The 25,892-nt window shown below is 36.5% G+C and overlaps 1 protein-coding gene and 1 long non-coding RNA gene across 2 annotated transcripts; both read left to right on the top strand.

Moving 5' to 3' along the window:
* The first annotated feature begins 1,718 nt into the window (after window positions 1-1,718).
* LOC136036896 (pseudouridine-5'-phosphatase-like) lies at window positions 1,719-25,680 on the top strand. The gene is made up of 4 exons (XM_065719269.1): window positions 1,719-1,879; window positions 15,572-15,796; window positions 20,839-20,941; window positions 25,295-25,680. Exons 1-4 carry the CDS (start codon window positions 1,792-1,794, stop codon window positions 25,602-25,604), a joined length of 726 nt encoding a protein of 241 aa, XP_065575341.1. The 5' UTR covers window positions 1,719-1,791; the 3' UTR covers window positions 25,605-25,680.
* Window positions 7,907-9,404, top strand: LOC136036895 (uncharacterized). The gene is made up of 2 exons (XR_010619819.1): window positions 7,907-8,917; window positions 9,009-9,404. It is a non-coding gene; the product is annotated as an uncharacterized LOC136036895 (long non-coding RNA).
* Window positions 25,681-25,892: the final 212 nt, after the last annotated feature.

The raw sequence follows: 25,892 nt of genomic DNA, 5'->3' as shown, positions 1-25,892 counted from the left end.
TGCGGGAGGTGATTTTCAGCAAGAATGGAACTGTCTGGAGAGAACTTGACTTAGGTAGATGTACTCTACGTTGGATGAAATTTTGACGGAGGAGTTTCTCGTGAGGGGGGAGGTATATTTCAAGGAGGATGAGCCACATTTACCTGGATTATTTTAAGATAAACAGAAATTAAATATAAAAAAATTATTTTTGATTGAAAGTAAGGAGCAAAAGTATATTCAAAACGAACAGAAAGTATTTGTATATGAAGGGTTGCCCCCTCCTCAATACCGCACTCTTTACGCTGAGGTTTGACTGTTTATCCCCAATTCTTAAGAACGGCAACTGAAACACAGGGGCTGTTTAATTACAATAGTAATCTTTTTTAAGAGTACTAGGAGCAAGTGAACAAACTGCCTGTTAATCAGAAGAAAACAATGTTTACATTATATGGTAGAAGTACAAGTTACTATCCATGGGTCGAGGGAAATTCAGGTAAGAATGTGCCTTAGTTTCAAACATCATATTTCATTTATAAGCACAAAATAGCTTAAAATGTTGGAGTTCTGTAGAAATTGATTAGGTTTTTCCCCAAAAAGGTTATTAGATGCATCAAAATTGCATTTTCATGCTCAATTTGTGTAACTATTTCTTAACCTTCACATAATCACAAAAAGATTAGTGGTAGGTCCTCTCTTATTTTAGAAGTGATTTTTTTTATAACGTAAAAGATTATATTCATGTGCTTGCCGAAATAAAAAAAAAAAAAAAATACAAAAACGGGTAAAATTCTAGTTAAGTGACTTCTTGCTATCTTGGAAAGGGGTTAGGTTATGAAAATGAAACTTTTGGAGATGGGTCTACAGGCTAAAGTATATCCCGGGAAGGTATTTTAAAGTACCCACCTCCACTTCTTCTCCCTCTAAAGGGCCCTGAAATTCACCTACATGACATATGGAAATGACATATGGAAATAACCTATGGAAATTTTGACAAAACAAAATTTTACCTTAATTTTCAGTTACCGGTTGCTTTTTCTCTGCCTTTAGCTCTCCAAATGAAATTCCTGTTATTTGAGCCACATCAATGTTTTTTTCAAAATTTAGGAAATTTATTTGCATATCTTTAAAACCATATAAATTGAGATTGAGCAAAGTTGTGAAGCTGAAAACAATTTGTTGTACTTCATTCAAGCAGAGGATCTATTTTGCAAGTTTTCATTTTTATAACACACATATTTTTAAAGGTCATCAAAGGTTAGGGCCCTCAAGAGGGAGAAGGAGTGGAGGCAGGTACTTCAAAATACCTTCCCGGGACATACTTTAGCCTGTAGACCCATCCTTGAAAGTTTCATTTTCCTAGCCTAACCCCTTTCTGAGATAGCAAGAAGTCACTTAACTAGAATTTTACCAAAAAACGGGAAGGTAGGCAAAGAGGGAGCATCCTGAGTACCACCCAGGGATTTCCCAGAATGGGGAGGACTAGTATTACCAAAATCACTTTTTCTTATTGACGTTTATTTATGGATATATTGAGTTTAAAAGAGTTACATAACTCATTCAATAGAAGTATCGGATTCCCTCCTAAACCATCCAGCCTTTGCTAAGGGTGAATAAAGATGTTTACTATAATTTCGCAACATGGAGTTTCCTTCTAGTGAGCTGACCTCGTATGATCCAATATTGAATAGCATGATATTTACCTCTGTCGCAATTGCATTGTGTAAACACACTCTTATAAGCTCTGTCAAGTCAACAAAGTTCAGTTGAAAATTTGTCTTCTACCGAAGAACCTAATTAAATGCTTAAGCGATGGGTAGCAATTGGAGAGTCCAAAGTGACAAAATGGCTTTCAAGCCTGTAACCCACGTTTTGTTTGATATGGATGGATTATTAATTGGTAAGTTTTCCAAGCTCTTTTTATGCAGTTGACGGCAAAATACTAGCAAGAAAGGCTTAGGAAAACTGAGCCAGAAGCTAAACTAAGCCAGAAGTTTGGATTCCAAATAAGTTTCCTCTATGAGTATCTCTAGAATTAAGTCCCCCTGGGAAGGATAAAGCCTGATTTTGGCCTCAAGACCCTCTCATACCATATTGCCTAAAACTAGTCACTCAGGCCTCAAGAGTGGCCATGATCGACAACTGGTGAAAATATTAGCAACAATCTTTGAACAACCGAAAAACCGTCCTTAATCCTTCACGATTAAGAAATAAAACAGTTCTTAATCCTTTCTGCCAGACCTTGGAGACACGTGGAGAAAAGTCTAACAGCCACTATCCCAAAAACCTAACGATTTTCTTCTATCTTCCAATGTTTTTAGGTGTGGTAGACCCTCATATTTAGGAGAAATGTCTTCCGACGAAATTGAGATCATACAGTTTCTTATACACTTTGCTCCTTCAATTTGCTTTCGTTGTTGATGATGAAACTATATGAACCTTTGTTTCGCAGCACGGTTGCATCATTTCGCAATTTCTTACCATGGCAAAAAAATTACTCAAAATGAAGAATGGATGTGATAGTCTTAAATCTGGAAATAGCTAGTTTATTTAGAAAGGTAGACAGTGCAACGTACGATTTTGCTTACAGATAACATTACCTATAGAGCGAAGCAAATAGTTTATGAGCCCCGCAGGCAACGGGACGAGGTCTGTATTCTATGTTTATTGAAAATTATTCGGTATGAAGCCTGAAAGAGTAGATAAAAGTAGGTCATGAACATTAACTAACAATTCAACCAAGCAGAATATAGACCTCGCCCCGCTGTCTGTGGGGCTCATGGACTTATTCGTTTTGCTCTATAGGTACTGTTCCGTGTAAGCAAAATTGGACGTCTGTTTTGTTCGAACAGCTGGCTAGTTTAAACTCGAAAGTGAAAGTGTAAGTGAATATTAGCATTAATGGAGGCGTAAGTTTTTTTTTTTAATTATCTTTCGATTTACTACTATAAAGAAATTACCAGTGTTGACTGGAAATAGTATTTAAAATATACTTTCATTCGTATTGTACAACCCCCAACTTTTCACTCGGTTTCAAAACCCTGCCCACTTTACACATTTTTAGTTTGCCCCATGGAGGAGGAGGGTCAACCAGAAATGGATGCGCTCCTAGAATTACCATTTCTAAGTGCCATAGTAAGAAAACTATGCTGCTTCGCAGCATAGTTTTCACTTTAGACAGCTTGTGACGAAATTAAAGCTTTACCATGGCTGGTATGCTAAATATCTTCTCGGCCTCGTGTAGACGTGTAGAAGCTTACAATAAAGGAATTAATGCACACCCATGGTGTTCGCTTTTAAAACAATAATTGTATCACGTTTATTGCTTTTTTGTGTTTGCTTTGTATACTGTGTGATTATTTGGTTAATTACGATACTCTATGAATTTAATCTATGAATTACGATACTGCTAAAAAAACTAAAAAAGCTAAAAAACTAAAAAAAACAAAAAAGGGTAAAAAACTAAAAAATAAAAAAGTAAAAACTAAAAAAAACAAAAACAAGGTAAAAACTACAAAAAAACTAAAAAGAAAAAAACTATAAAAAGTAATAAAAAACCAAAAAAAATTACAAACTGAAAAAGGAAAATAAACTAAAAAAAGGAAAAAACTGACAAATAAAGGAGAAAAAGAAAACTAAAAAAATAAAAATAAAAAAACTAAAAAAGGTGAATGTATTCAAGCCGAAGTAGCTGAGTTGGTAAAGCGTTATGTTCAAGCTTCTCGGTCCGAGAGGTTCCAGGTTCGAACCTTGGCCTTAGCATTAATACAAAAGAAGAAAAAAACTAAAAAACAGGTAAAAACTACTAAAATAGCTAAAAAAGCTAAAAAACTAAAAAACTAAAAAAGGTAAAAAACTAAAAACTAAAAACGAAAAAAAAACGTAAAAACAGCAAAAAACTAAAAAGAAAAAAACTAAAAACTAATAGAAAACTAAAAACTGAAAAAGAAAAAAAAACTAAAAAAAGGAAAAAACTGACAAATAAAGGAGAAGAAGAAAACTACAAAAAAATAAAATAAAAAAAGTAAAAACTAAAAAAAAAAACTAAAAAGAAAAAAGAAAAAAACTAAAAAGCTAAAAAACAGGTAAAAACCAAACAAAAAAACAAAAAAGAAAAAAGGAAAAAACAAAAGATTTATTTCATCATATACCAATTCAAAAACGAATGTATATACAGACCGGGACAGAGGGAATATAAATGACGACCGGAATACTCAAAGAGAAATTACAGACTGGGACACCGGGACACAAATGACGACTGGGACGTGTGTGTCGATTGACGTCATGTTTGTGTGTCGATTGACGTCATGTTTGTCGACTATAAATGACGACTGGGACACGAGGACACAACTACAACGGGGACGCCGGGGAGCACAGGGGGATATATAAATGACGATGGGGATACAGGGAATGTTTGATCAGCAATCACCATCAACAAAGCTCAAGGGCAATCATTAGAATAATGAGGTATAGATCTGAATACGGATTGTTTTTCCCATGGACAATTATATGTTGCATGTTCAAGAGTCGGTAAACCTGACAATCAATTTATATGTGCAGACAATGGGACAGCGAAGAATGTTGTATATTCGCAGGTTTTACGTAGTTAAAAACATAAATATAAATATCTATCTATATTCACAGGTGCGACACAGGGACACAACTACAATGGCACGTAACTAATATGGCGCGTAACGACCTACGCGCGCGGGGAGGCTTGTATATAAAAATAAGTTGTTGGTTTGTCGAGTGACGTCATGTTATCATGTCATGTCGTCAAGAAGTTAGTTGTCGTCATTGTTATAACGATGACGTCATTAAAGGTATTTAAGAAAATCGTTCAAAGACAAATTTTTTATTTTAAGAAGATCGTGGACGGAAAAATGTTAATTGTAAAATGACTGAAGAACCTACAATGACAACAGCCGAGGAAGCTGCTCAAAAAAATAACTTCGAAAAGGAAGCTACTGCACAAAAAACTGAAAAGAAAAAAGAAAAAAAATAAAAAACTAAAAAAAAGATAAAAAACCAAAAAAAAACTTAAAAAGAAAAAAGGGGAAAAACACAAAATTTATTTCATCATATACCAATCCAAAAACGAATGTATATGCAGACCGGGATACCGGGACACAAATGACGACCGGGACACAGGGAATATAAATGACGATCGGGACACAGGGACACAACTACAACGGGGACGCCAGGGGGCACAGGGGGATATATAAATGATGACGGGGACACAAGGAGTGTTCACCCCAACACCTAGTTGGTGGGGGCGCTTCGCCCCCCCCCCCCAAAAAAAATTATATATATATATATGTTTTTAACTATGTAAAACTTGCTAATATACAACATTTTTCGATGTCCCATTGTCTGTGAAATAGATTGTCAGGTTTACAGACTCTTGAACATGCAACATATAATTGTTCATGGGAAAATCAATCTGTATTCAGATCTATACCTCATTATTCTAATGATCGCCCTTGAGCTTTGTTGATAAAGATTGCTAATTGAACATTCCCTGTGTCCCCGTCATCATTTATATATCCCCCTGTGCCCCCCGGCGTTCCCATTGTTGTTGTTTCCCTGTGTCCTGGTCATCATTTGTGCCCCAGAGTCCCAATCTGTAATTTCTCTTTGAGTGTCGCGGTTGTCATTTATATTCCCTGTGTCCCGGTGTCCCGGTCGTCATTTATGTCCCGGTCGTCATTTGTGTTCCGGTGTCCCGGTCTGTAATTTCTCTTTGAGTGTCCTGGTCGTCATTTATATTTCCTGTGTTCCAGTCATCATTTGTGTCCCGGTGCTTTGTTGATGGTGATTGCTAATCGAACATCACTTGTGTCCCGGTCGCTTTCTCTTTGAGTGTCCCGGTCGTCATTTATATTCCCTATGTCCTGGTGTCCCGGTCGTCATTTGTGTCCCGATGTCTCCCGGTCTGTAATTTCGTCAGTCGACAAACATGACGTCAGTCGACAAACATGACGTCAGTCAACACACAAACATGACGTCACTCGACAGACACACAGACAACTTATTTTATATATATATATATATATATATATATATATATAAGACGCTACGCGCCAACCCAACACATAGTTGGTGGGGGCGCTTCACCTCCCCCCAGGCCCCCCCACGTGCGTAAGTCGTTACGCGCCGGAGGTTCGAGAAATGTTGTCGCAACGCCATTTATTTTAAATTGTGTGTCTAATTGAGCGGATTTTCTTAAAAATTAGCCACATGGTAGAGATGAATTCTATAATTGTTTAGTTTATTCAGGTTTTTTGCAATGTGTTAATATTTGTGATTTGGTAAAATTTATAATATTTAGTTTATCTATTGTTGCTAAAGGGAGGGATATATTAACAGGATAAGCTTGTTTTGGTTTAACTTGGTTGTTTTACATTTGCTGTTTTTTTTCTCTCTTTCATAGGCATGTATTTTGGGGGTGATACCTGACGCGGGGATGCCATGGATATTCTGTGGTAGCCACAACACTGTGCTGGGTAGAGAATTTAGAGTGGCGAAACCCTATATAGGCCAGTGTATTCTCCTGATGAGCCCTTATGTTGGGTGTTGCCTCTGAATTATTGGTCTATATTATTTTTTCTATTGTTTGGTAAATGACGACTTATACTTATTGATGACATGACTGCCTGTCCGTGGATTATTCTTTATGGTTGATTGTGTGTGGCTATGCTGTTTGACCTATGTGATTGTATGGATGAGTAGGGTTAAGGCCTCATTCAAGTGCTTGTCTATATTAATCACTAATTTAGGAAAACAGGCTTCCTTTTCTCCTTCTGTCTCTCTCTTTTTTTTTCTTTTTTTGTGTGTGTGTGTTTGTGCATAGATTGTCAGGTTTACCGACTCTTAAACATGCAACATATAATTGTCCATGGGAAAAACAATCCGTATTCAGATCTATACCTCATGATTCTAATGATTGTCCTTGAGCTTTGTTGATTGTGATTGCTAATCGAACATTCCCTGTGTCGCCGTCGTCATTTATATATCCCCCTGTGCTCCCCGGCGTCCCCGTTGTAGTTGTGTCCCTGTGTCCCAGTCGTCATTTATATTCCCTGTGTTCCGGTCGTCATGTGTCCCGGTGTCCCAGTCTGTAATTTTCTTTGAATACCCCAGCCGTCATTTATATTCCCAGTGTCCCGCTCGTCATTTATGTCCCGGTGTCCCAGTCTGTATATACATTCGTTTTTGAATTGGTATATGATGAAATAAATTTTTTTGTTTTTCCCCTTTTTTCTTTTTAGTTTTTTTTTGGTTTTTACCTTTTTTTTAGTTTTTTTAGTTGTTTTTCTTTTTCTTTTTAGTTCCTTTTGTGCAGCAGCTTTCTTTTTGGAAGCTTTTTTTGAGCAGCTTTTTTTGAGCAGCTTCCTCGGCTGTTGCCATTGTAGGTTCACGCCAGCCCAACACCTAGTTGGTGGGGGTGCTTTGCGCCCCCCCTAAGCCCCGCGTGCGCGTGTCGTTACGCACCATATTAGTTACGCGCCATTGTAGTTGTGTCCCTGTGTCCCACCTGTGAATATAGATAGGTATATATCTATCTATCTATAAAAATAAGTTGTCTGTGTGTGTGTCGAGTGACGTCATGTTTGTGTGTCGACTGACGTCATGTTTGTCGACTGACAAATTAAAGACCGGGACATCGGGACACAAATAACGACCGGGACATCTATATATATAAAAATAAGTTGTCTGTGTGTCGAGTGACGTCATGTTTGTGTGTCGACTGACGTCATGTTTGACGACTGACGAAATTACAGACCGGGAAATCGGGACACAAATGACGACCGGGACACTTGGACATCTATATATCTATATATATAAAAATAAGTTGTCTGTGGATGGATGGATGGATGTGTCAGGTGACGTCACCTGAAAAAACTGGATATGGTGACGTCAAAACTGAAAAAACTAAAAAAAGGCAAAAACTACAAAAAAACTAAAAACTAATAAAAAAAATAAAAAAGCTAAAAAACTAAAAAAACTATAAAGGTAAAAACCAATAAAAAACTAAAAAAAAAACTGAAAAAACTAAAAAAAGGCAAAAACTACAAAAAAAAACTAAAAACTAATAAAAAAGGTAAAAAAGCTAAAAAACTAAAAAAACTAAAAAAACTAAAAAAAGGTAAAAAACTAAAAAAAATAAAAAATAAAAAAAACTAAAAAAAGGAAAAAACTGAAAAATAAGCTAAAATAAAGGTAAAAACCAATAAAAAACTAAAAAGAAAAAAAGGAAAAAACTAATAAATGACGACACTCAAAGAGAAAGCGACCAGGACAAAAGGAATGTTCGATTAGCAATCAACAAAGCACCGGGACACAGGGAGTATAAATGACGACCAGGACATAAGTAAAAAAAAAAAACTATCTATATATATAAAAATAAGTTGTCTGTGGATCTGTGGATCGTGGATCAGGTGACGTCACCTGAAAAAACTGGATCAGGTGACGTCAAAACTGAAAAAACTAAAAAAAGGCAAAAACTACAAAAAAAACTAAAAACTAATAAAAAAAATAAAAAAGCTAAAAAACTAAAAAAACTAAAAAAAGGCAAAAACTACAAAAAAAACTAAAAACTAATAAAAAAGCTAAAAAACTAAAAAAACTAAAAAAAAGGCAAAAACTACAAAAAAACTAAAAACTAATAAAAAAAATAAAAAAGCTAAAAAACTAAAAAAACTAAAAAAACTAAAAAAAGGTAAAAAACTAAAAAAACTAAAAACTAAAAAAAAAACTAAAAAAGGTAAAAACTAAAAGAACTAAAAAAGAAAAAAATAAATGACGACACTCAAAGAGAAAGCGACCAGGACAAAAGGAATGTTCGATTAGCAATCAACAAAGCACCGGGACACAGGGAGTATAAATGACGACCAGGACACAAGTAAAAAAAAAAATTAACAAAACTAAAAAGAAGGTAAAAACTACAAAAAAACTAAAAAGAAAAAAAAACTAAAAACTAATAAAAAAACTAAAATAAAAAAAAAATTAACAAAACTAAAAAGAAGGTAAAAACTACAAAAAAACTAAAAAGAAAAAAAAACTAAAAACTAATAAAAAAACTAAAAAATCTAAAAATCTAAATAAACTAAAAAAGAAAAAAAAAAGGAAAAAAATAAAGGAGAAAAACAAAACTAAAAAACGAATGTATATACAGACCGGTACACCGGGATACAAATGACGACCGGGACACAGGGAATATAAATAACGACCGGGACACAGGGACACAACTACAACGGGGACACCGGGGGAAACAGGGGGATATAAATGACGACCGGGACAAAAAAACTAAAAAGAAATAAAAACTAAAAACTAATAAAAAAAACTAAAAAATCTAAAAATCTAAATAAGCTAAAAAAGAAAAAAAAAGGAAAAAAATAAAGGAGAAAAACAAAACTAAAAAACGAATGTATACACAGACCGGGACACCGGGATACAAATGATGACCGGGACCCGGGACACAGGGAATATAAATGACGACCGGGACACAGGGACACAACTACAACGGGGACACCGGGGGAAACAGGGGGATGTAAATGACGACCGGGACACCGGGACAGGGAATGGTCGATTAGCAATCACCATCAACAAAGCTCAAGGGCAATCATTAGAATCATGAGGTATAGATCTGAATACAGATTGTTTTCCCATGGACCATTATATGTTGCATGTTCAAGAGTCGGTAAACCTGACAATCTATTTATATGCAAAGACAATGGGACAGCAAAGAATGTTGTATATTCGCAAGTTTTACGTAGTTAAAACCATATATATATATATATATCTATATTCACAGGTGGGACACAGGGACACAACTACAATGGCGCGTAACTATTATGGCGCGTAACGACTTACGCGCGCGGGGGGGCTTGGGGGGGGCGCGAAGCGCCCCCACCAACTAGGTGTTGGGGTGGCGCGAAACTAATAAAAAAACTAAAAAATCTAAAAATCTAAATAAGCTAAAAAAGAAAAAAAAGGAAAAAAATAAAGGAGAAAAACAAAACTAAAAAACGAATGTATATACAGACCGGGACACCGGGATACAAATGACGACCGGGACACAGGGAATATAAATGACGACCGGGACACAGGGACACAACTACAACGGGGACACCGGAGGAAACAGGGGGATGTAAATGACGACCGGGACACCGGGACAGGGAATGGTCGATTAGCAATCACCATCAACAAAGCTCAAGGGCAATCATTAGAATCATGAGGTATAGATCTGAATACAGATTGTTTTCCCATGGACCATTATATGTTGCATGTTCAAGAGTCGGTAAACCTGACAATCTATTTATATGCAAAGACAATGGGACAGCAAAGAATGTTGTATATTCGCAAGTTTTACGTAGTTAAAACCATATATATATATATCTATCTATATTCACAGGTGGGACATAGGGACACAACTACAATGGCGCGTAACTATTATGGCGCGTAACGACTTACGCGCGCGGGGGGGCTTGGGGGGGGGCGCGAAGCGCCCCCACCAACTAGGTGTTGGGGTGGCGCGAAGCGCCACCCCAACAGCTAGTATATATAAATAAGTTTTCTGTCTGTGGATCAGGTGACGTCATGTTTCTGTGTTGACTGACGTCATGAAATTAGTTGTCAATTTTGCTTTGACGGTAACGTCATTAACGGTATTTAAGACATTTGTTCACGGAAAAATGTTTAATTGTAAAATGACTGAAGAACCTACAATGGCAACAGCCGAGGAAGCTGCTCAGAGTTTATGCCAAAAAACTTGCTGCTGATAGAGAAAGTAAGAAAAGAAAGCGTTCCGAGGAATCACAAGAACAGCAAGAAAACAGGCTTGCGGCTAAAGAACGCAAAACCGAGCAGTTAGATGAAAATCCACCTGGACAGCGAGAGTCAAAACATATCAAAACTGAAAATGATAGCGATGATGATTGGGTTTGGGATTTTGACTTGGATAAGGTCATCAATGCTTACCAGATTTAAGTTAAAAAAACAAAGGTTCTTCGATATGTACTTCATAGTGACGCTGAAAAATAAAGAAGAAAAAGAAAACTGAAAAAAGAAAAAAGGTAAAAAACTAAAAAAAAACTAAAAAGAAAAAACACTCAAAGAGAAATTACAGACCGGGACACAAATGACGACCGAGACAGAGGAAATATAAGTGACGACCGGGAACCTCAAAGAGAAATTACAGACTGGGACACCCAGGCACAAATCACGACCGGGACACAGGGAATATAAATGACGACCGGGACACAGGGACACAACTACAACGGGGACGCCGGGGGCATAGGCGGGATATATAAATGACGACCGGGACACAGGGATTGTTCTAATAGAAATTACAGACCGGGACACCGGGACACAAGGAATATAAATGACGACCGGGACACTCAAAGAGAAACTACAAACTGGGACACCGGGACACAAATGACGACCGGGACACAGGGAATATAAATGACGACCGGGACACAGGGACACATCATTAGAATAATGAGGTATAGATCTGAATACGGATTGTTTTTCCCATGGACAATTATATGTTGCATGTTCAAGAGTCAGTAAACCTGACAATCTATTTATATGCACAGACAATGGGACAGCGAAGAATGTTGTATATTCGCATGTTTTACGTAGTTAAAAACATATATTTATATCTATCTCTATTCACAGGTGGGACACAGGGACACAACTACAATGGCGCGTAACTAATATGGCGCGTAACGACTTACGCGCCCGGAGGGGCTTGGGGGGCGCGAAGCGCCCCACCAACTAGGTGTTGGGGTGGCGCGAAGCGCCACCCCAACAGCTAGTAGGGAATATAAATGACGACCGGGACACTCAAAGAGAAGGCGACCGGGACACAAGGAATGTTCGATTAACAATCACCATCAACAAAGCACCTGGACACAGGGAATATAAATGACGACCAGGACACTCAAAGAGAAATTACAGACCGGGACACCGGAAAACAAATGACGACAGGGACAAAAATGACGGCCGGGACACTGGGACACCGGGAAAATAAATGACGACCGCGACACTCAAACAGAAATTACAGACTGGGACATCAGGACACAAATGACGACCTGGTCACAGGGAAACAACTACAATGGGGACGCCGGGGGGCACAGGGGGATATATAAATGACCACGCCACCCCAACAGCTAGTACGTAATAATTTCTGTTCGTTTTCAAGTTTTAATGTTGCTCCTTACATTGAGTTGAAAAAAACCTGTTTTTTATTTAATTTCTCATTTTTTTAAAATAACTCTAGAAACTTCAGCACCCCCTTCATGGATATTCTCTTCCCCCATAATAAATTCCTCCATGGAGAGATCTTCTCACGTAAGTAATCTACGACATATGATGTGATAAACATTTTAATATTTTGTATTGTTGCATTGTTATAATGGAAATCTCTTGAATAACGAGCTGATCAAAATTTCTGATATGCCTTGTCAGTTCAAAAATATTATATTGTTTGGCAGGTGTCGTCCCGATTTTGATTCTCATTTTTTGTTGTTTTGTTAACCGATTTTAGTCACATTCAAAGCATTAGTGAAAAATTTTACGCTGTTGACAAGTCAAGATAAGCCACGTCAAGAATCCATGTTGACAGATAAGCGACTACCTTCAGTCAATTGTGTATGACGTTATCAATCCATTTTTTTTTATAAATTAAACAAAAAACAAAGCTAACTTAAGGAGCAACATTAAAACTTAAAACGACAGATGTTACTATGTATACCAGGGCGTTCATCCCTCCTCACTCCCTGCTCTATACCTTTATGTTTTCTCCGTACTGTTTAATATATATATATATATGCAAATGGCTTTCCCCTTTCAAACCCCGCCCTTACGCTAGAGTCTTGTATATGGTTCAAAAATGCTAATTCCTATCCAAACAACTATTGTTTCAGATTTTTCGTAATACCAGTTTTCGTAACACCAGACAACCATTTTTATGGCACTTGGTATTAACCAAGTGACATATAGCAATCGCCAATTCTGTCGGTCTGTCTGTCTGTCGGTCTCTCTGTCGGTCTCGGTTTTGCTACTTTAGGCACTTCCAGGTAAGCTAGGACGATGAAATTTGGCAAGCGTATCAGGGACCGGACTAGATTAAATTAGAAACAGTCGTTTTCCCGATTTGATCATCTGGGGGGGGGGGACCGGTTAATTTGGAAAAAAATAGAAAAAATGAAGTATTTTTAACTTATGGGCGGGTGATTGGATCTTAATGAAAGTTGATGTTTGGAATGATATTGTGTCTCAGAGCTTTTATTTTAAATCCCGACCGGATCTGTAGACATTGGGGGGAGTTGAAGGGGGGAAACCTAAAGTCCCGGTTTTGATACTTTAGGCTCTTCCAGGTAAGCTAGGACGATGAAATTTGGCAAGCGTATCAGGGACCGGACCAGATTAAATTAGAAATAGTCGTTGGGGGGGGGGGGATCTAGAGCCGGTTAGTTCGGAAAAAATAGAAAAAATGAAGTATTTTTAACTTATGAGCGGGTGATTGGATCTTAATGAAAGTTGATGTTTGGAATGATATTGTGTCTCAGAGCTTTTATTTTAAATCCCGACCGGATCTGATGACATTGGGGGGAGTTGGAGGGGGGAAACCTAAAGTCCTGGTTTTGATAGTTTAGGCTCTTCCAGGTAAGCTAAGACGATGAAATTTGGCAAGCGTATCAGGGACCGGACCAGATTAAATTAGAAATAGTCGTTGGGGGGAGGGGGGAATGGGGAGCCGGTTAGTTTGGAAAATATAGAAAAAATGAAGTATTTTTAACTTATGAGCGGGTGATTGGATCTTAATGAAATTTTGTGTTTGGAATGAAATTGTGCTAGATAGTCCTAGATAGATGATTGACATAAACGGAACGGATTCGCTCTCTTTGGGGTAGTTGGGGGGGGGGGGGGTATTTCTGAAAAATTAAAAAGATGAGGTATTTTTAACTTACGAACGGGTGATTGGATCTCCATTAAATTTGATATTTGATATTAAGAAGGATATCTTGTCTCAAAGCTCTTATTTTAAATCCTGACCGGATCTGGTGACATTGGGGGAAGTTTGGGGTGGGAAAACCTGAAATGATGGAAAACGCTTAGATTGGAGGGATTGGGATGAAACTTGGTTGGAAAAATAAGCAGAAGTCTTGCATACGTGATATACATAATTGGAACGGATCCGCTCAATTGGGGGGGGGGGGGGGGTAATTCTGAAAAATAAGAAAAAAGGACGTATTTTTAACTTACGCAGGGGTGATCAGATCTTCATGATACTTCATATTTAGAAGGACCTCGTAACTCAGATATCTTATTTTAAATCTCAACCGGATCAAGCGTAATTGGGGGAGGGCAGTTAGGGGGGGGGGGACCGGAAATCTTAGAAAATACTTAAAGCGTTGAGATCAGGATGAAAATGGATGGGAAGAATAGAAACCTGTCTAAGATACGTGACTGACATAACTGGACTGGATCTGCTCTCTTTGAAATTGGGGGGGGGGTAATTTTGAAAATTGAGGTACTTGTAACTTACGAAAGGGTGACCAGATCTTAATGAAATTTGATATTTAGAAGGATCTTGTGCTTTAAAGTTCTAATTTCAAATTCCGACCAGATCCTGTGACATTTTGGGGAGTTAGAGGGGGAAACCGGAATTATTGGAAAACATGAAAATTGGGGTATTTTTATCTTACGAATAGATGATAGGATCATAATGAAATTTGATTTTTAGAAGGAATCCATGTCTCAGAGCTCTTATTTCAAATCCTGACCAGATCTTTTGACATTGGGGGAGTTGGAGGGGTATATCTTGGAAAAACACTTGGAGTCGAGGAATCGGAATGAAGCTTGGTGGATAGAATAAACAAATGTCCTTGATACGTGATTGACAGAATCGTACTGGATTCACTCTCTTTGGGGGAGTTCGGGGGAGGGGTTCAGTGATTTGGCAAGTTCGGTGCTTCTGGACGTGCTAGGGCGATGAAAATTGGTAGGCGTGTCAGGGAGCAGAACAATTTCACTTGATAAAGTCGTTTTCCCAGATTCGACCATCTGGGGGGCAAAAGGAAGAGGAAAAATTAGAAAAAATTAGGTATTTATAACTTACGAGTGGGTGATCGGATCTTAATGAATTTTGATATTTAGAAGGGCTTTGTGACTCAGAGTTCTTATTTTAAATCTTGACCGGAGTTAAGCCTCTTATTTTCCTTTTTAAATCAATCTATTGATTCATAGAATTTTGTTAGAGCTCATACCATATAATCTCTTGGCTCTTAGCTCTTCTCGCCTCGTCACAAGTGCTATATGAGCTCTTAGCTCTTGTTTTTACATGTATTTTTAAAATGTTTTTCTCACAGAGAAATAGTTTACCTGTGATATTTTGACTCAAAACATTTCGTTCTTTTTACTGGCTCAAAGCTTCACACACAAGAACCAATCAGGGTTTACGGTCTCTTTATTGGGTCAAAATTGGATTTTCAAAAAAAGAGGTCTTTATTGGATGTAATTGGTTGGAAAAAATAAATCACAAAGTAAACTCGTCCCCTTTTTATAATAAGCTTTTTTTTAGATACCGAGGTAATATATACGCGCACAATCGAGACGATTTTGGAAAAATACATTGGCCCAACTGAACTTTCCTGGGACGTGAAGAAAAAGCAAATGGGAAAAATTGCCCCCGACTTGGCAAAATTGATCATTGAGGAATACAAGCTACCATTACAGCCAGCAGAGTACACAGCTGAGGCAAGAATTATTCAAGAAAATCTTTTTCCTCACTGTGATATCATGCCAGGTATTAACTTTTATGGTTAAATCTAATCTCCCAGCAATTCATTTATAGTTGAAGTATTTTATTCCCACTTGACAATCGTTTACTATTTTAACTATTACCCTTGCATCATATTTTTGCTAGATTGTTCAGGAGAGCGTGAAAAATCGCTTATCCAGTCTTAGAAAGAGGAATACTATGGTTGAATCATCTCCTGAATAACAACAATATGGCTAAGATTAAGTAATAAACAACATTTTAGAACCTATAGTAAATCCTATAGCACTTCGACTGACCAAAACTTAAATTACTACAGATATAAATCACTATACTAGGGAAAAATTTTAATTTTGCTAACGTGTAGTGATTAACTATATTTATTTTCTTAAGTGAATCTCACTGATTAAAAAAAAGACAAAAACAAAAGGGGTAAGCAACCAGGGTAAGCAAAATGTATATGAACAGTTTTTTATTTTCTCTTTTAAAATACTATGTCGGTTAGGGGTTACCAAATTTTACCAAAAAGAATAAGAAACCAGGGTAAGCAACATATATATGGACAGTTTTTTATTTGCTCTTTTAAAATGCTATAACCGTTAGGGGTTACCAAATTTTACCAAAAAGGGTAAGCAACCATGGTAAGCAACATGAATACGAACAGTTTTTGATTTGCCCTCTTAAAATACCATATTATTGGAAGTGTTGAGGTTTTCTTTTTGCCCTTCCATCTTAGACAAATTCTGATCAAGATCATCTGACGTTTTCGATATTCAAGACTCTAAAATCCTAAAACAGTTTGCTCAAAAAGATTGTTGGAACTTTAGGCAAAATAAGCACTGATGGGGCTTAGTAGACATAGTAGCACCTGATACCTGTTGAATCTAAAAACAAATATTTAATAAAAACACATGAAATTAAACATAAAAACAATAATTTATTAGTAAACAACTATCGAAAGCTAGGAGAAAAAAAAAATCCAAAATCACATTTTCTATCAAACAATTCAAAATTAAAGTAATAAGGCTTACCCCATGTGCAACAGATCTTATAGTAAATAATTGCAGTAATTTATAAAATAAGCGTTATTAATATACATCAGGACCGTTTTTAGAAACTCTGAAACTAACTAAGAGATTGTTAACTTTTACTTATCGACAAATATACCAAGAATTTTCTATCGCTTGAGGAATGATTTATAGGTTTGATCTCAACTTGGCAATTTGGGACAAAAGTTCAAACTCAGCTGCCAGCAACACACTGCAGGGCTAGGTAGTTCGTTCCAGTTAAAACTCAGCTGCTAGCAACACACTGCAGGGCTAGGTAAGTGGTTCCAGCTCAAACTCAGCCATCAGCTCAAAATCAGTCACACACTGCAGGGCTAGGTAGTTGGTTCCAGTTCAAACTCAGCTGCCATCAACACACTGCAGGGCTAAGTAGTTGGTTTAAGCTCAAACTCAGCTGCCAGCAACACACTGCAGGGCTAGGTAGGTGGTTCCAATTCAAATTCAGCCGTCCGCAAAACACACTGCAGGGAAAGGTAGTTGGTTCCAGTTCAAACTCAGGTACCAGAAACACACTGCAGGACTAGGCAGTTGGTTCCAATCCAAACTCAGCTGCCAGCAAGACACTGCAAGACTAGGTAGTTGGTTTTAGTTTAAACTCAGCTGCCAGCAACACACTGCAGGTCTAGTTAGTTGGTTCTAGTTCAAAATCAGCTGCCGGCAACACTCTGCAGGGCTAGGTAGCTGTCTCCAGTTCAAACTCAGCTGCCACCAACACACTGCAGGGCTAGGTAGTTTGTTCCAGTTCAAACTCAGCTGCCATCAACACACTGCAGGGCTAAGTAGTTGGTTTAAGCTCAAACTCAGCTGCAAGCAACAAACTGCAGGGCTAGGTTGGTGGTTCCAATTCAAACTCAGCCGTCCGCAAAACACACTGCAGGGAAAGGTAGTTGGTTTCAGTTCAAACTCAGGTACCAGAAACACACTGTAGGGCTAAGTAGTTGGTTTAAGCTCAAACTCAGCTGCCACCAACACACTGCAGGGCTAGGTAGTTGGTTCCAGTTCAAACTCAGCTGCCATCAACACACTGCAGGGCTAAGTAGTTGGTTTAAGCTCAAACTCAGCTGCCAGCAACACACTGCAGGGCTAGGTAGGTGGTTCCAATTCAAACTCAGCCGTCCGCAAAACACACTGCAGGACTAGGCAGTTGGTTCCTATCCAAACTCAGCTGCCAGCAAGACAACGCAGGACTAGGTAGTTGGTTCTAGTTTAAACTCAGCTGCCGGCAGCACACTGCAGGTCTAGTTAGTTGGTTCCAGTTCAAACTCAGCTGCCGGCAACACACTGCAGGGCTAGGTAGATGGTTCCAATTCAAACTCAGCCGTCCGCAAAACACACTGCAGGACTAGGCAGTTGGTACCTATCCAAACTCAGCTGCCAGCAAGACACCGCAGGTAGTTGGTTCTAGTTTAAACTCAGCTGCCGGCAGCACACTGCAGGTCTAGTTAGTTGGTTCCAGTTCAAACTCAGCTGCCAGAAACACACTGTATGGCTAGGTAGCTGTCTCCAGTTCAAACTCAGCTGCCACCAACACACTGCAGGGCTAGGTAGTTGGTTCCACTTCAAACTCAGTTGCCAGCAACATAATGCAGGGTTAGGTAGTTGGTTCCAATGATGAAGTTATGTAAAAGAGTCTCCGTACTAATCTGAAAAATATTAAGCTGAACATGGACGTTAATACGCGCCGAAGCACAATAAGCAAACAATAAATTGAGATATGCTTTAGTCAGTAATTGCCTACTTAAAGCCAATTATAAAAGTCAATTGCGATAAGCTTATTGAAAATAGGGCAAAGCTTGAAATGCGTCAAAAGAGGTAGCAAGCGACAATAAGAGAAAAATACGTACAAAAGGACAAAAAAAGATGAACCAGCAAAATTAATTTCAGGAGACGCTTTTCAAAATTTTCCGTTAAAAAAATTCTTTGGTACGTATTTACATGGATAAGGATCGACGAGAAATTTGAGAGGATTTGGGTGCCTAAACGGGAAAGATGCGGCTCCAGAACTTCTGTAAAATGCTCTATTTATATGAAGCAATGTACAGGTACATAGAGCATTTTCCAATTTTGTGTGCAAGTATTTGTGTTGGGGCATTTAACGCATTTTTATATGTTGCAAGCATATTTCTCTGATAAACATATTCCATTTTTCTTGATTTTTCTCAGCTTTGCATCGCTCCTGAACTAGCACAACTTGAACTCACATTCCAACTCGGAATATATCGGCTAAGTCTTATAAAAACAAATGAATAAAAACGGCTAGAAGAGCCCAACTAAAGCGTGATCAAATCTTAGCTGTCAATTATTTGGAATATTGTTTTTTCCCATAGCAAGTTCTAATAAACTCTAGGACTTTGATTTCAAAATGTGTAAAATGTATTATGAATATGAATTATGTAATATAAATATAACTTAGTATAAATATATATCTATATATATAAAAATAAGTTGTCTGTGGATGGATGGATGGATGTGTCAGGTGACGTCACCTGAAAAACTGGATCTGGTGACGTCAAAACTGAAAAAACTAAAAAAAGGCAAAAACTACAAAAAAAACTAAAAACTAATAAAAAAAATAAAAAAGCTAAAAAACTAAAAAAACTATAAAGGTAAAAACCAATAAAAAACTAAAAAAAAAAACTGAAAAAACTAAAAAAAGGCAAAAACTACAAAAAAAAAACTAAAAACTAATAAAAAAAGTAAAAAAGCTAAAAAACTAAAAAAACTAAAAAAACTAAAAAAACTAAAAAAAGGTAAAAAACTAAAAAAAATAAAAATAAAAAAAAACTAAAAAAAAGGAAAAAACTGAAAAATAAGCTAAAATAAAGGTAAAAACCAATAAAAAACTAAAAAGAAAAAAAGGAAAAAACTAATAAATGACGACACTCAAAGAGAAAGCGACCAGGACAAAAGGAATGTTCGATTAGCAATCAACAAAGCACCGGGACACAGGGAGTATAAATGACGACCAGGACATAAGTAAAAAAAAAAATTAACAAAACTAAAAAGAAGGTAAAAACTACAAAAAAACTAAAAAGAAAAAAAAACTAAAAACTAATAAAAAAACCAAAAAATCTAAAAATCTAAATAAACTAAAAAAGAAAAAAAAAGGAAAAAAATAAAGGAGAAAAACAAAACTAAAAAACGAATGTATATACAGACCGGTACACCGGGATACAAATGACAACCGGGACACAGGGAATATAAATGACGACCGGGACACAGGGACACAACTACAACGGGGACACCGGGGGAAACAGGGGGATATAAATGACGACCGGGACAAAAAAACTAAAAAGAAAAAAAAACTAAAAACTAATAAAAAAACTAAAAAATCTAAAAATCTAAATAAGCTAAAAAAGAAAAAAAAAGGAAAAAACTAAAGGAGAAAAACAAAACTAAAAAACGAATGTATATACAGACCGGGACACCGGGATACAAATGACGACCGGGACACAGGGAATATAAATGACGACCGGGACACAGGGACACAACTACAACGGGGACACCGGAGGAAACAGGGGGATGTAAATGACGACCGGGACACCGGGACAGGGAATGGTCGATTAGCAATCACCATCAACAAAGCTCAAGGGCAATCATTAGAATCATGAGGTATAGATCTGAATACAGATTGTTTTCCCATGGACCATTATATGTTGCATGTTCAAGAGTCGGTAAACCTGACAATCTATTTATATGCAAAGACAATGGGACAGCAAAGAATGTTGTATATTCGCAAGTTTTACGTAGTTAAAACCATATATATATATATCTATCTATATTCACAGGTGGGACATAGGGACACAACTACAATGGCGCGTAACTATTATGGCGCGTAACGACTTACGCGCGCGGGGGGGCTTGGGGGGGGCGCGAAGCGCCCCCACCAACTAGGTGTTGGGGTGGCGCGAAGCGCCCCCACCAACTAGGTGTTGGGGTGGCGCGAAGCGCCACCCCAACAGCTAGTATAATATAAATTATACCCAATTCTTTGTTTAACAGGTGCTGAGAGGTTAATCCGACATCTAAAGGCTCATAATATCCCAATCGCACTAGCAACTAGCAGTGCGGCGGAAACCTTCAGAATGAAAACAACGTATCACAAGTAAGCTGCCCTTTGTTTTTTAATTAAATAAATAAAAGTTTATATGAGGGTTTTTATATGGGGTACAAGTTTTTGTATTACTTGTATAAAACAAGTTTATATGAAATAAAAATTTTGTGATAATTTACAAATATTTTCACATAATTTTATGCTAATTTTCTGTTAATGAACGATCGTTAAAGCCAAAACTAAAAGAGTCTTAGCTTGTTATTTTAAGAGTTCAACAAAAGTGAAGGAAAACAATAAGAAACAAGGTAGTTCATTCTGGTAAAAAATGCAAATTAAGAGCATGTTTTTGATAATATTCACATTTTTCTGGCAGCCAACTTAAAAGATCTCTTTGATTCACGTCTGTCGGTATTAGCTATTGGTTTTGTAATGCAACTTGTTAAATCATTTTGATTAAATTTGCATCAAGTGAATACTCCCCCATATCCCTATTTCAAGAAGAACCAGCATTTAGCTTAAGTTTAATTCTTAGTGGTGTTTTAATTAGGTGTATTAATTACCTAATTAGGTGTATTTAGGTTTTTTTAGGTGTGTTAATTATTTAATTAGGTGTATTAATTAGGTGTTTTCAAAAAGTATTGAGTGGCTAGAATTTTCAAAAATATGACTTCTTTCAGTAGAATCAAAAGAACTATTAGAATCTTAAACATTTTATAGTTTTAACATTTGGTTCTGAAACGAAAGTGACTAAAAAGACAGAGTAAGATTTGTCAAATGTTTTCCATGGAAATTATTTATGGGGCCAAAGATTATTAAAACGCAGTGATCTAATAAATGCTTACAACTATTAACCCTATTTTTTTTTCTTTAGTAAATCTCTTAACTTACCAATCAAACAGTTCGTGGTAACGAACTGTAGTAAGGAGCGATCCGGCTCAATAGGGACCAAAACTCTAAAAAATTGAATTTTGATATCAATAGCTACATCAAAAGAATTGCATTTTAATGCTGATTTTAAATATATAAGTTTCATCAAGTTTAGTTATATCAATCAAAAGTTACGAACCTGAGAAAATTTGCCCTATTTTGGAAAATAGGGGGAAACATCCCCTAAAAGTCGTAGGATCTTAACGAAAATCACACTATCGTATTCGGCATATCAGAGACCTCTATAGCAAAAATTTCAAGCTCCTATCTAAAAAAAATGTGGAATTTCATATTTTTTTGCCAGAAGACAAATCACGGGTGCGTGTTTATTTGTTTGTTTGTTGTTTTTTTTTTCTTTTCCCCAGGGGTCATCGTATCGACCAGGTGATCTTAGAGTGTGGCAAGAGGACCCATTCTTACGGAAATGAAAAATTATACTGCCCTTTTTAAGTGATAAAAAAATTGGAGGGCAAATAGGCCCCCTCCCACGCTAATTTTTTTCCAAAAGTCAACAACTTAAAATTTTAAGATAGCCATTTTGTCCCGCATAGTCGAAAACCATAATAACTATGTCTTTGGGAATGACTTACTCCCCCACAGTCCCTGGGGGAGGGGCTGCAAGTTACAAACTTTGACCAGTGTTTACATATAGTAATGGTTATTGGGAAGTGTGCAGACGTTTTCATGGGGATTTTTGGTTTGGAGGGTGGGGTTGATGGGAGAGGGCTTTGTGGGAGGATCTTTCCTTTGAGAAATATGTCATGGGGGAAGAAAAATTCAATGAAAAGGGCGCAGGATTTTCTAGCATTACTATTAAAAAAAAACAATGAAAAAATAAACATGAAAACGTTTTTTCAAATGAAAGTAAGGAATGGCATTGAAATTTAAAACGAACAGAGATTATTACGCATATGAGGGGTTCTAAAAATACTTTAGCATAAAGAGCGAGGTATTTAGGAGGAGATAAATACCTCGCTCTTTATGTTAAAATATTTTTAGTAATTTCAACTATTTATTCTACGGCCTTTTTGATTCAGGGGTCATTCTTAAAGAATTGGGACAAAACTTACAATTTAGTGTAAAGAGCGAGGTATTAACGAGGGTACAAACCCCTTCGTACACATAATAAAAATATAAAGATATAAAAGTTTGTTACGTAAGTTAATTCTTAAGTTACGTATATTTTTTACTAATAAAAACGTTCGTTGAAAATTAAAAGTTCTAGTAGCCTTTGTAAGTAACCGAAAAATTGGAGGGCAGCTAGGCCTCCTTGCCCACCCCTTATTTCTCAAAATCGTCTGATAAAAACTAAGAGAAAGCCATTTAGCCAAAAAAAAATTAATATGCTAATTTCATTTCAATAATTTATGTGCGGAGAGCCAAAATCAAACATGCATTAATTCAAAAACGTTCAGAAATTAAATAGAAAAACAAGTTTTTTTAACTGAAAGTAAGGAGCGACATTAAAACTTAAAACGAACAGAAATTACTCCGTATATGAAATGGGTTGTCCCCTCCGCAGTCCCTCACTCTTTACGCTAAAGTTTGACTCTTTGCCACAATTCTACTTTTTAAAACAATTAAAAACTTTAGCGTAAAGAGCGAAGGACTGCAGAGGGGACAACCCATTTTATATACGGAGTAATTTCTGTTCGTTTTAAGTTTTAATGTCGCTCCTTACTTTCAGTTAAAAAAACTAGTTTTTATTATTTAATGACAACAAAGGTGAATCTTTTTCTTTTAAGTTACTTAGTTGGAATAATACACAACCACATAGTCTTGAAAAATTAGGAAAACAGCGAAAGTCAATGCACTAAAACACCAAAAGTACTGCAGGGCCGACGCAGGGACCTTAGTAGTCAAGAAGCGTCGTTAATTCTTAAATAACAAATAATAATAATCGAACGAGAAAAGAATATCACGAAGCTCCAAAAGTGTAACGTTCCTGATTGTTTTAAAAAAGATAAAAACTGTCATAGATATTAGCTATATATTTATAGGGATAATATTAATATGAATCAAGATTAAAACTTCAAATTATTATGTAATTGATTTACTTTACAGTTTTTTTTGTTTTTTTTTTTTAGAAAAACCAATCAGGCTCTTCTATTCTGTTTCGTGTGTCCCTTTAGTTGACCATTAACGCAAAAAAAAGAATTTGTATTTTCTCCTCTTTTAAGCCGCTTTTGCTACTTAATTATTACCTGTGCCTACTAGCCTATATACGTTCAATAGTTGACTAGGCACAGCAGGTGGAATCGTTCTATTGATTATTGCATCACCTGAAGGTAATCTGAAGATCAACTGTGTTACAAAAATTGTCTGAGCTTGATTGTAAACAAGAAAAGTTTCCACTTGCCTCTTTTACGATTCCATTGTGGCAATAATAGTGGGGACATGTATTACATAAAAATCTTAAATGGGTGTCTAGCAGCCAAAAGAAAAATTATAGGAAATCCCTGTTTTGAGGTATGAATAGACCAGAGATGAAGCCAGGGGGAAAAATACGCTTTCATTTTTATCTCCTCAATACTTTAATAAGACAGTGTGTAAGAGGCAATTGTTTTATTTTTGTTATTTCTGGTAGTTAAATTTTCTGGCAGGTAATAATTGGAACATCTGGCATTAAACTTTAAAAACACAGTTATTAAAACATCCGCAACCAAAGCTCAGGAACAAGTCAGTATCCTCACTATCTCAAACGATTTTTTCAAATTCATAAGCCATGGGATACAAACCACCTGGAAAAAAACAAAACAAAAAAACAACAACAAATAAACACCTTGAATGCACTACAGTAGGGTTCTCTGATATGCTGAATCTGAATCTGATGATGTAGATTTTTATTAAGATCGTTTAAACTTGAGAATTTAAACTTGATGAATTCATATATTTTCAATCGGCATCAAAATTTGATTCTTGTGATATCCATTGTTATAAAAATTCTGATTCTTAGTTTCGGTTACTATTGAGCCGCATCGCTTCTTTCTCACAGTTTGTCACCACGAATTGTTTGATTGGGAGTCGACAATTTTTGTGACATGGAATATACTTCATTGAAATTTTTTACCCATGTTTCGATCATCAAAATGAATAAAAGAATTCCAGAATAAATGGATGCTAGAAAAAACAACTCTTTACCTGTTTTGAATTTGGGATATGTTTGAAATATCTTTTTTTTTTAATTTACACTCTTTTTATAGGTGATGGAAAACAATTTGGATTGGTTTTTTAAATTAAGAGAGGAAATATTATAGCAAAGTGGTCTCTCATTTAAAAAAGATTATTATTGATCAAACTGTAAATTAACAAAACACGAAGTAAAAACGCAGGGACAAATCATATTCATCCTATTGATTTGGGTTAATGTCTCCGGGAATATAATTTTTTCTTTTTTTTTTTGTAAAGCTTGATGGGAGCCTTCATGTTCATTTTCAATGTATTTCAATTTTTGCATTTTGTATTTCCTTTTTCCAGAGAGTTCTTTCAGCTGTTTGATCATCATGTGTATGGAAGCTCTGATCCTGAGTTAAAGAGAGGGAAACCTCATCCCGATATTTTCATAGTGGCTGCAAGTCGTTTCCCCGATAAACCTGCACCAGAAAATGTTTTAGTTTTTGAAGATGCTCCAAACGGAGTGAAAGCCGCATCTTCTGCAGGTATGCAGGTTGTAATGGTACCTGATCCACGGATGGACGAGGAAAGTCGGCGTGAAGCCACGCTCTCTTTAACAAATTTGTATGAATTCAAACCCGAGTGGTTTGGCTTACCTCCCTTTGACGATTAATTTTGTATAATGTTGATTTTTTTTGTTAATTCATGTTTTAAAATTGCCCTACGTAATAAAAGAAGCTGTAATGCAATAGCAGTGTTTGAAGCTACTTAACAGCATGTATCTTATAAAAATAAAAAACTTGGTAATTAAGTGGTTTTTGTAAGCTGTACAAAGTAAAACTAAATTTTGAGATTTCTCAGAAATCTTTAAAGTAAAATCTTTGGCGTATCAAAACAACCTGTGCTCGAATATTTGGATAAGTAAATTTGGCTTACATTGTCAAATTTTAATTTAAAAGGT

Source organism: Artemia franciscana, chromosome 16 (genome assembly GCF_032884065.1).
Source record: "Artemia franciscana chromosome 16, ASM3288406v1, whole genome shotgun sequence".
Taxonomy (NCBI): domain Eukaryota; kingdom Metazoa; phylum Arthropoda; class Branchiopoda; order Anostraca; family Artemiidae; genus Artemia; species Artemia franciscana.
This window is presented reverse-complemented; position numbering and strand designations above follow the sequence as displayed.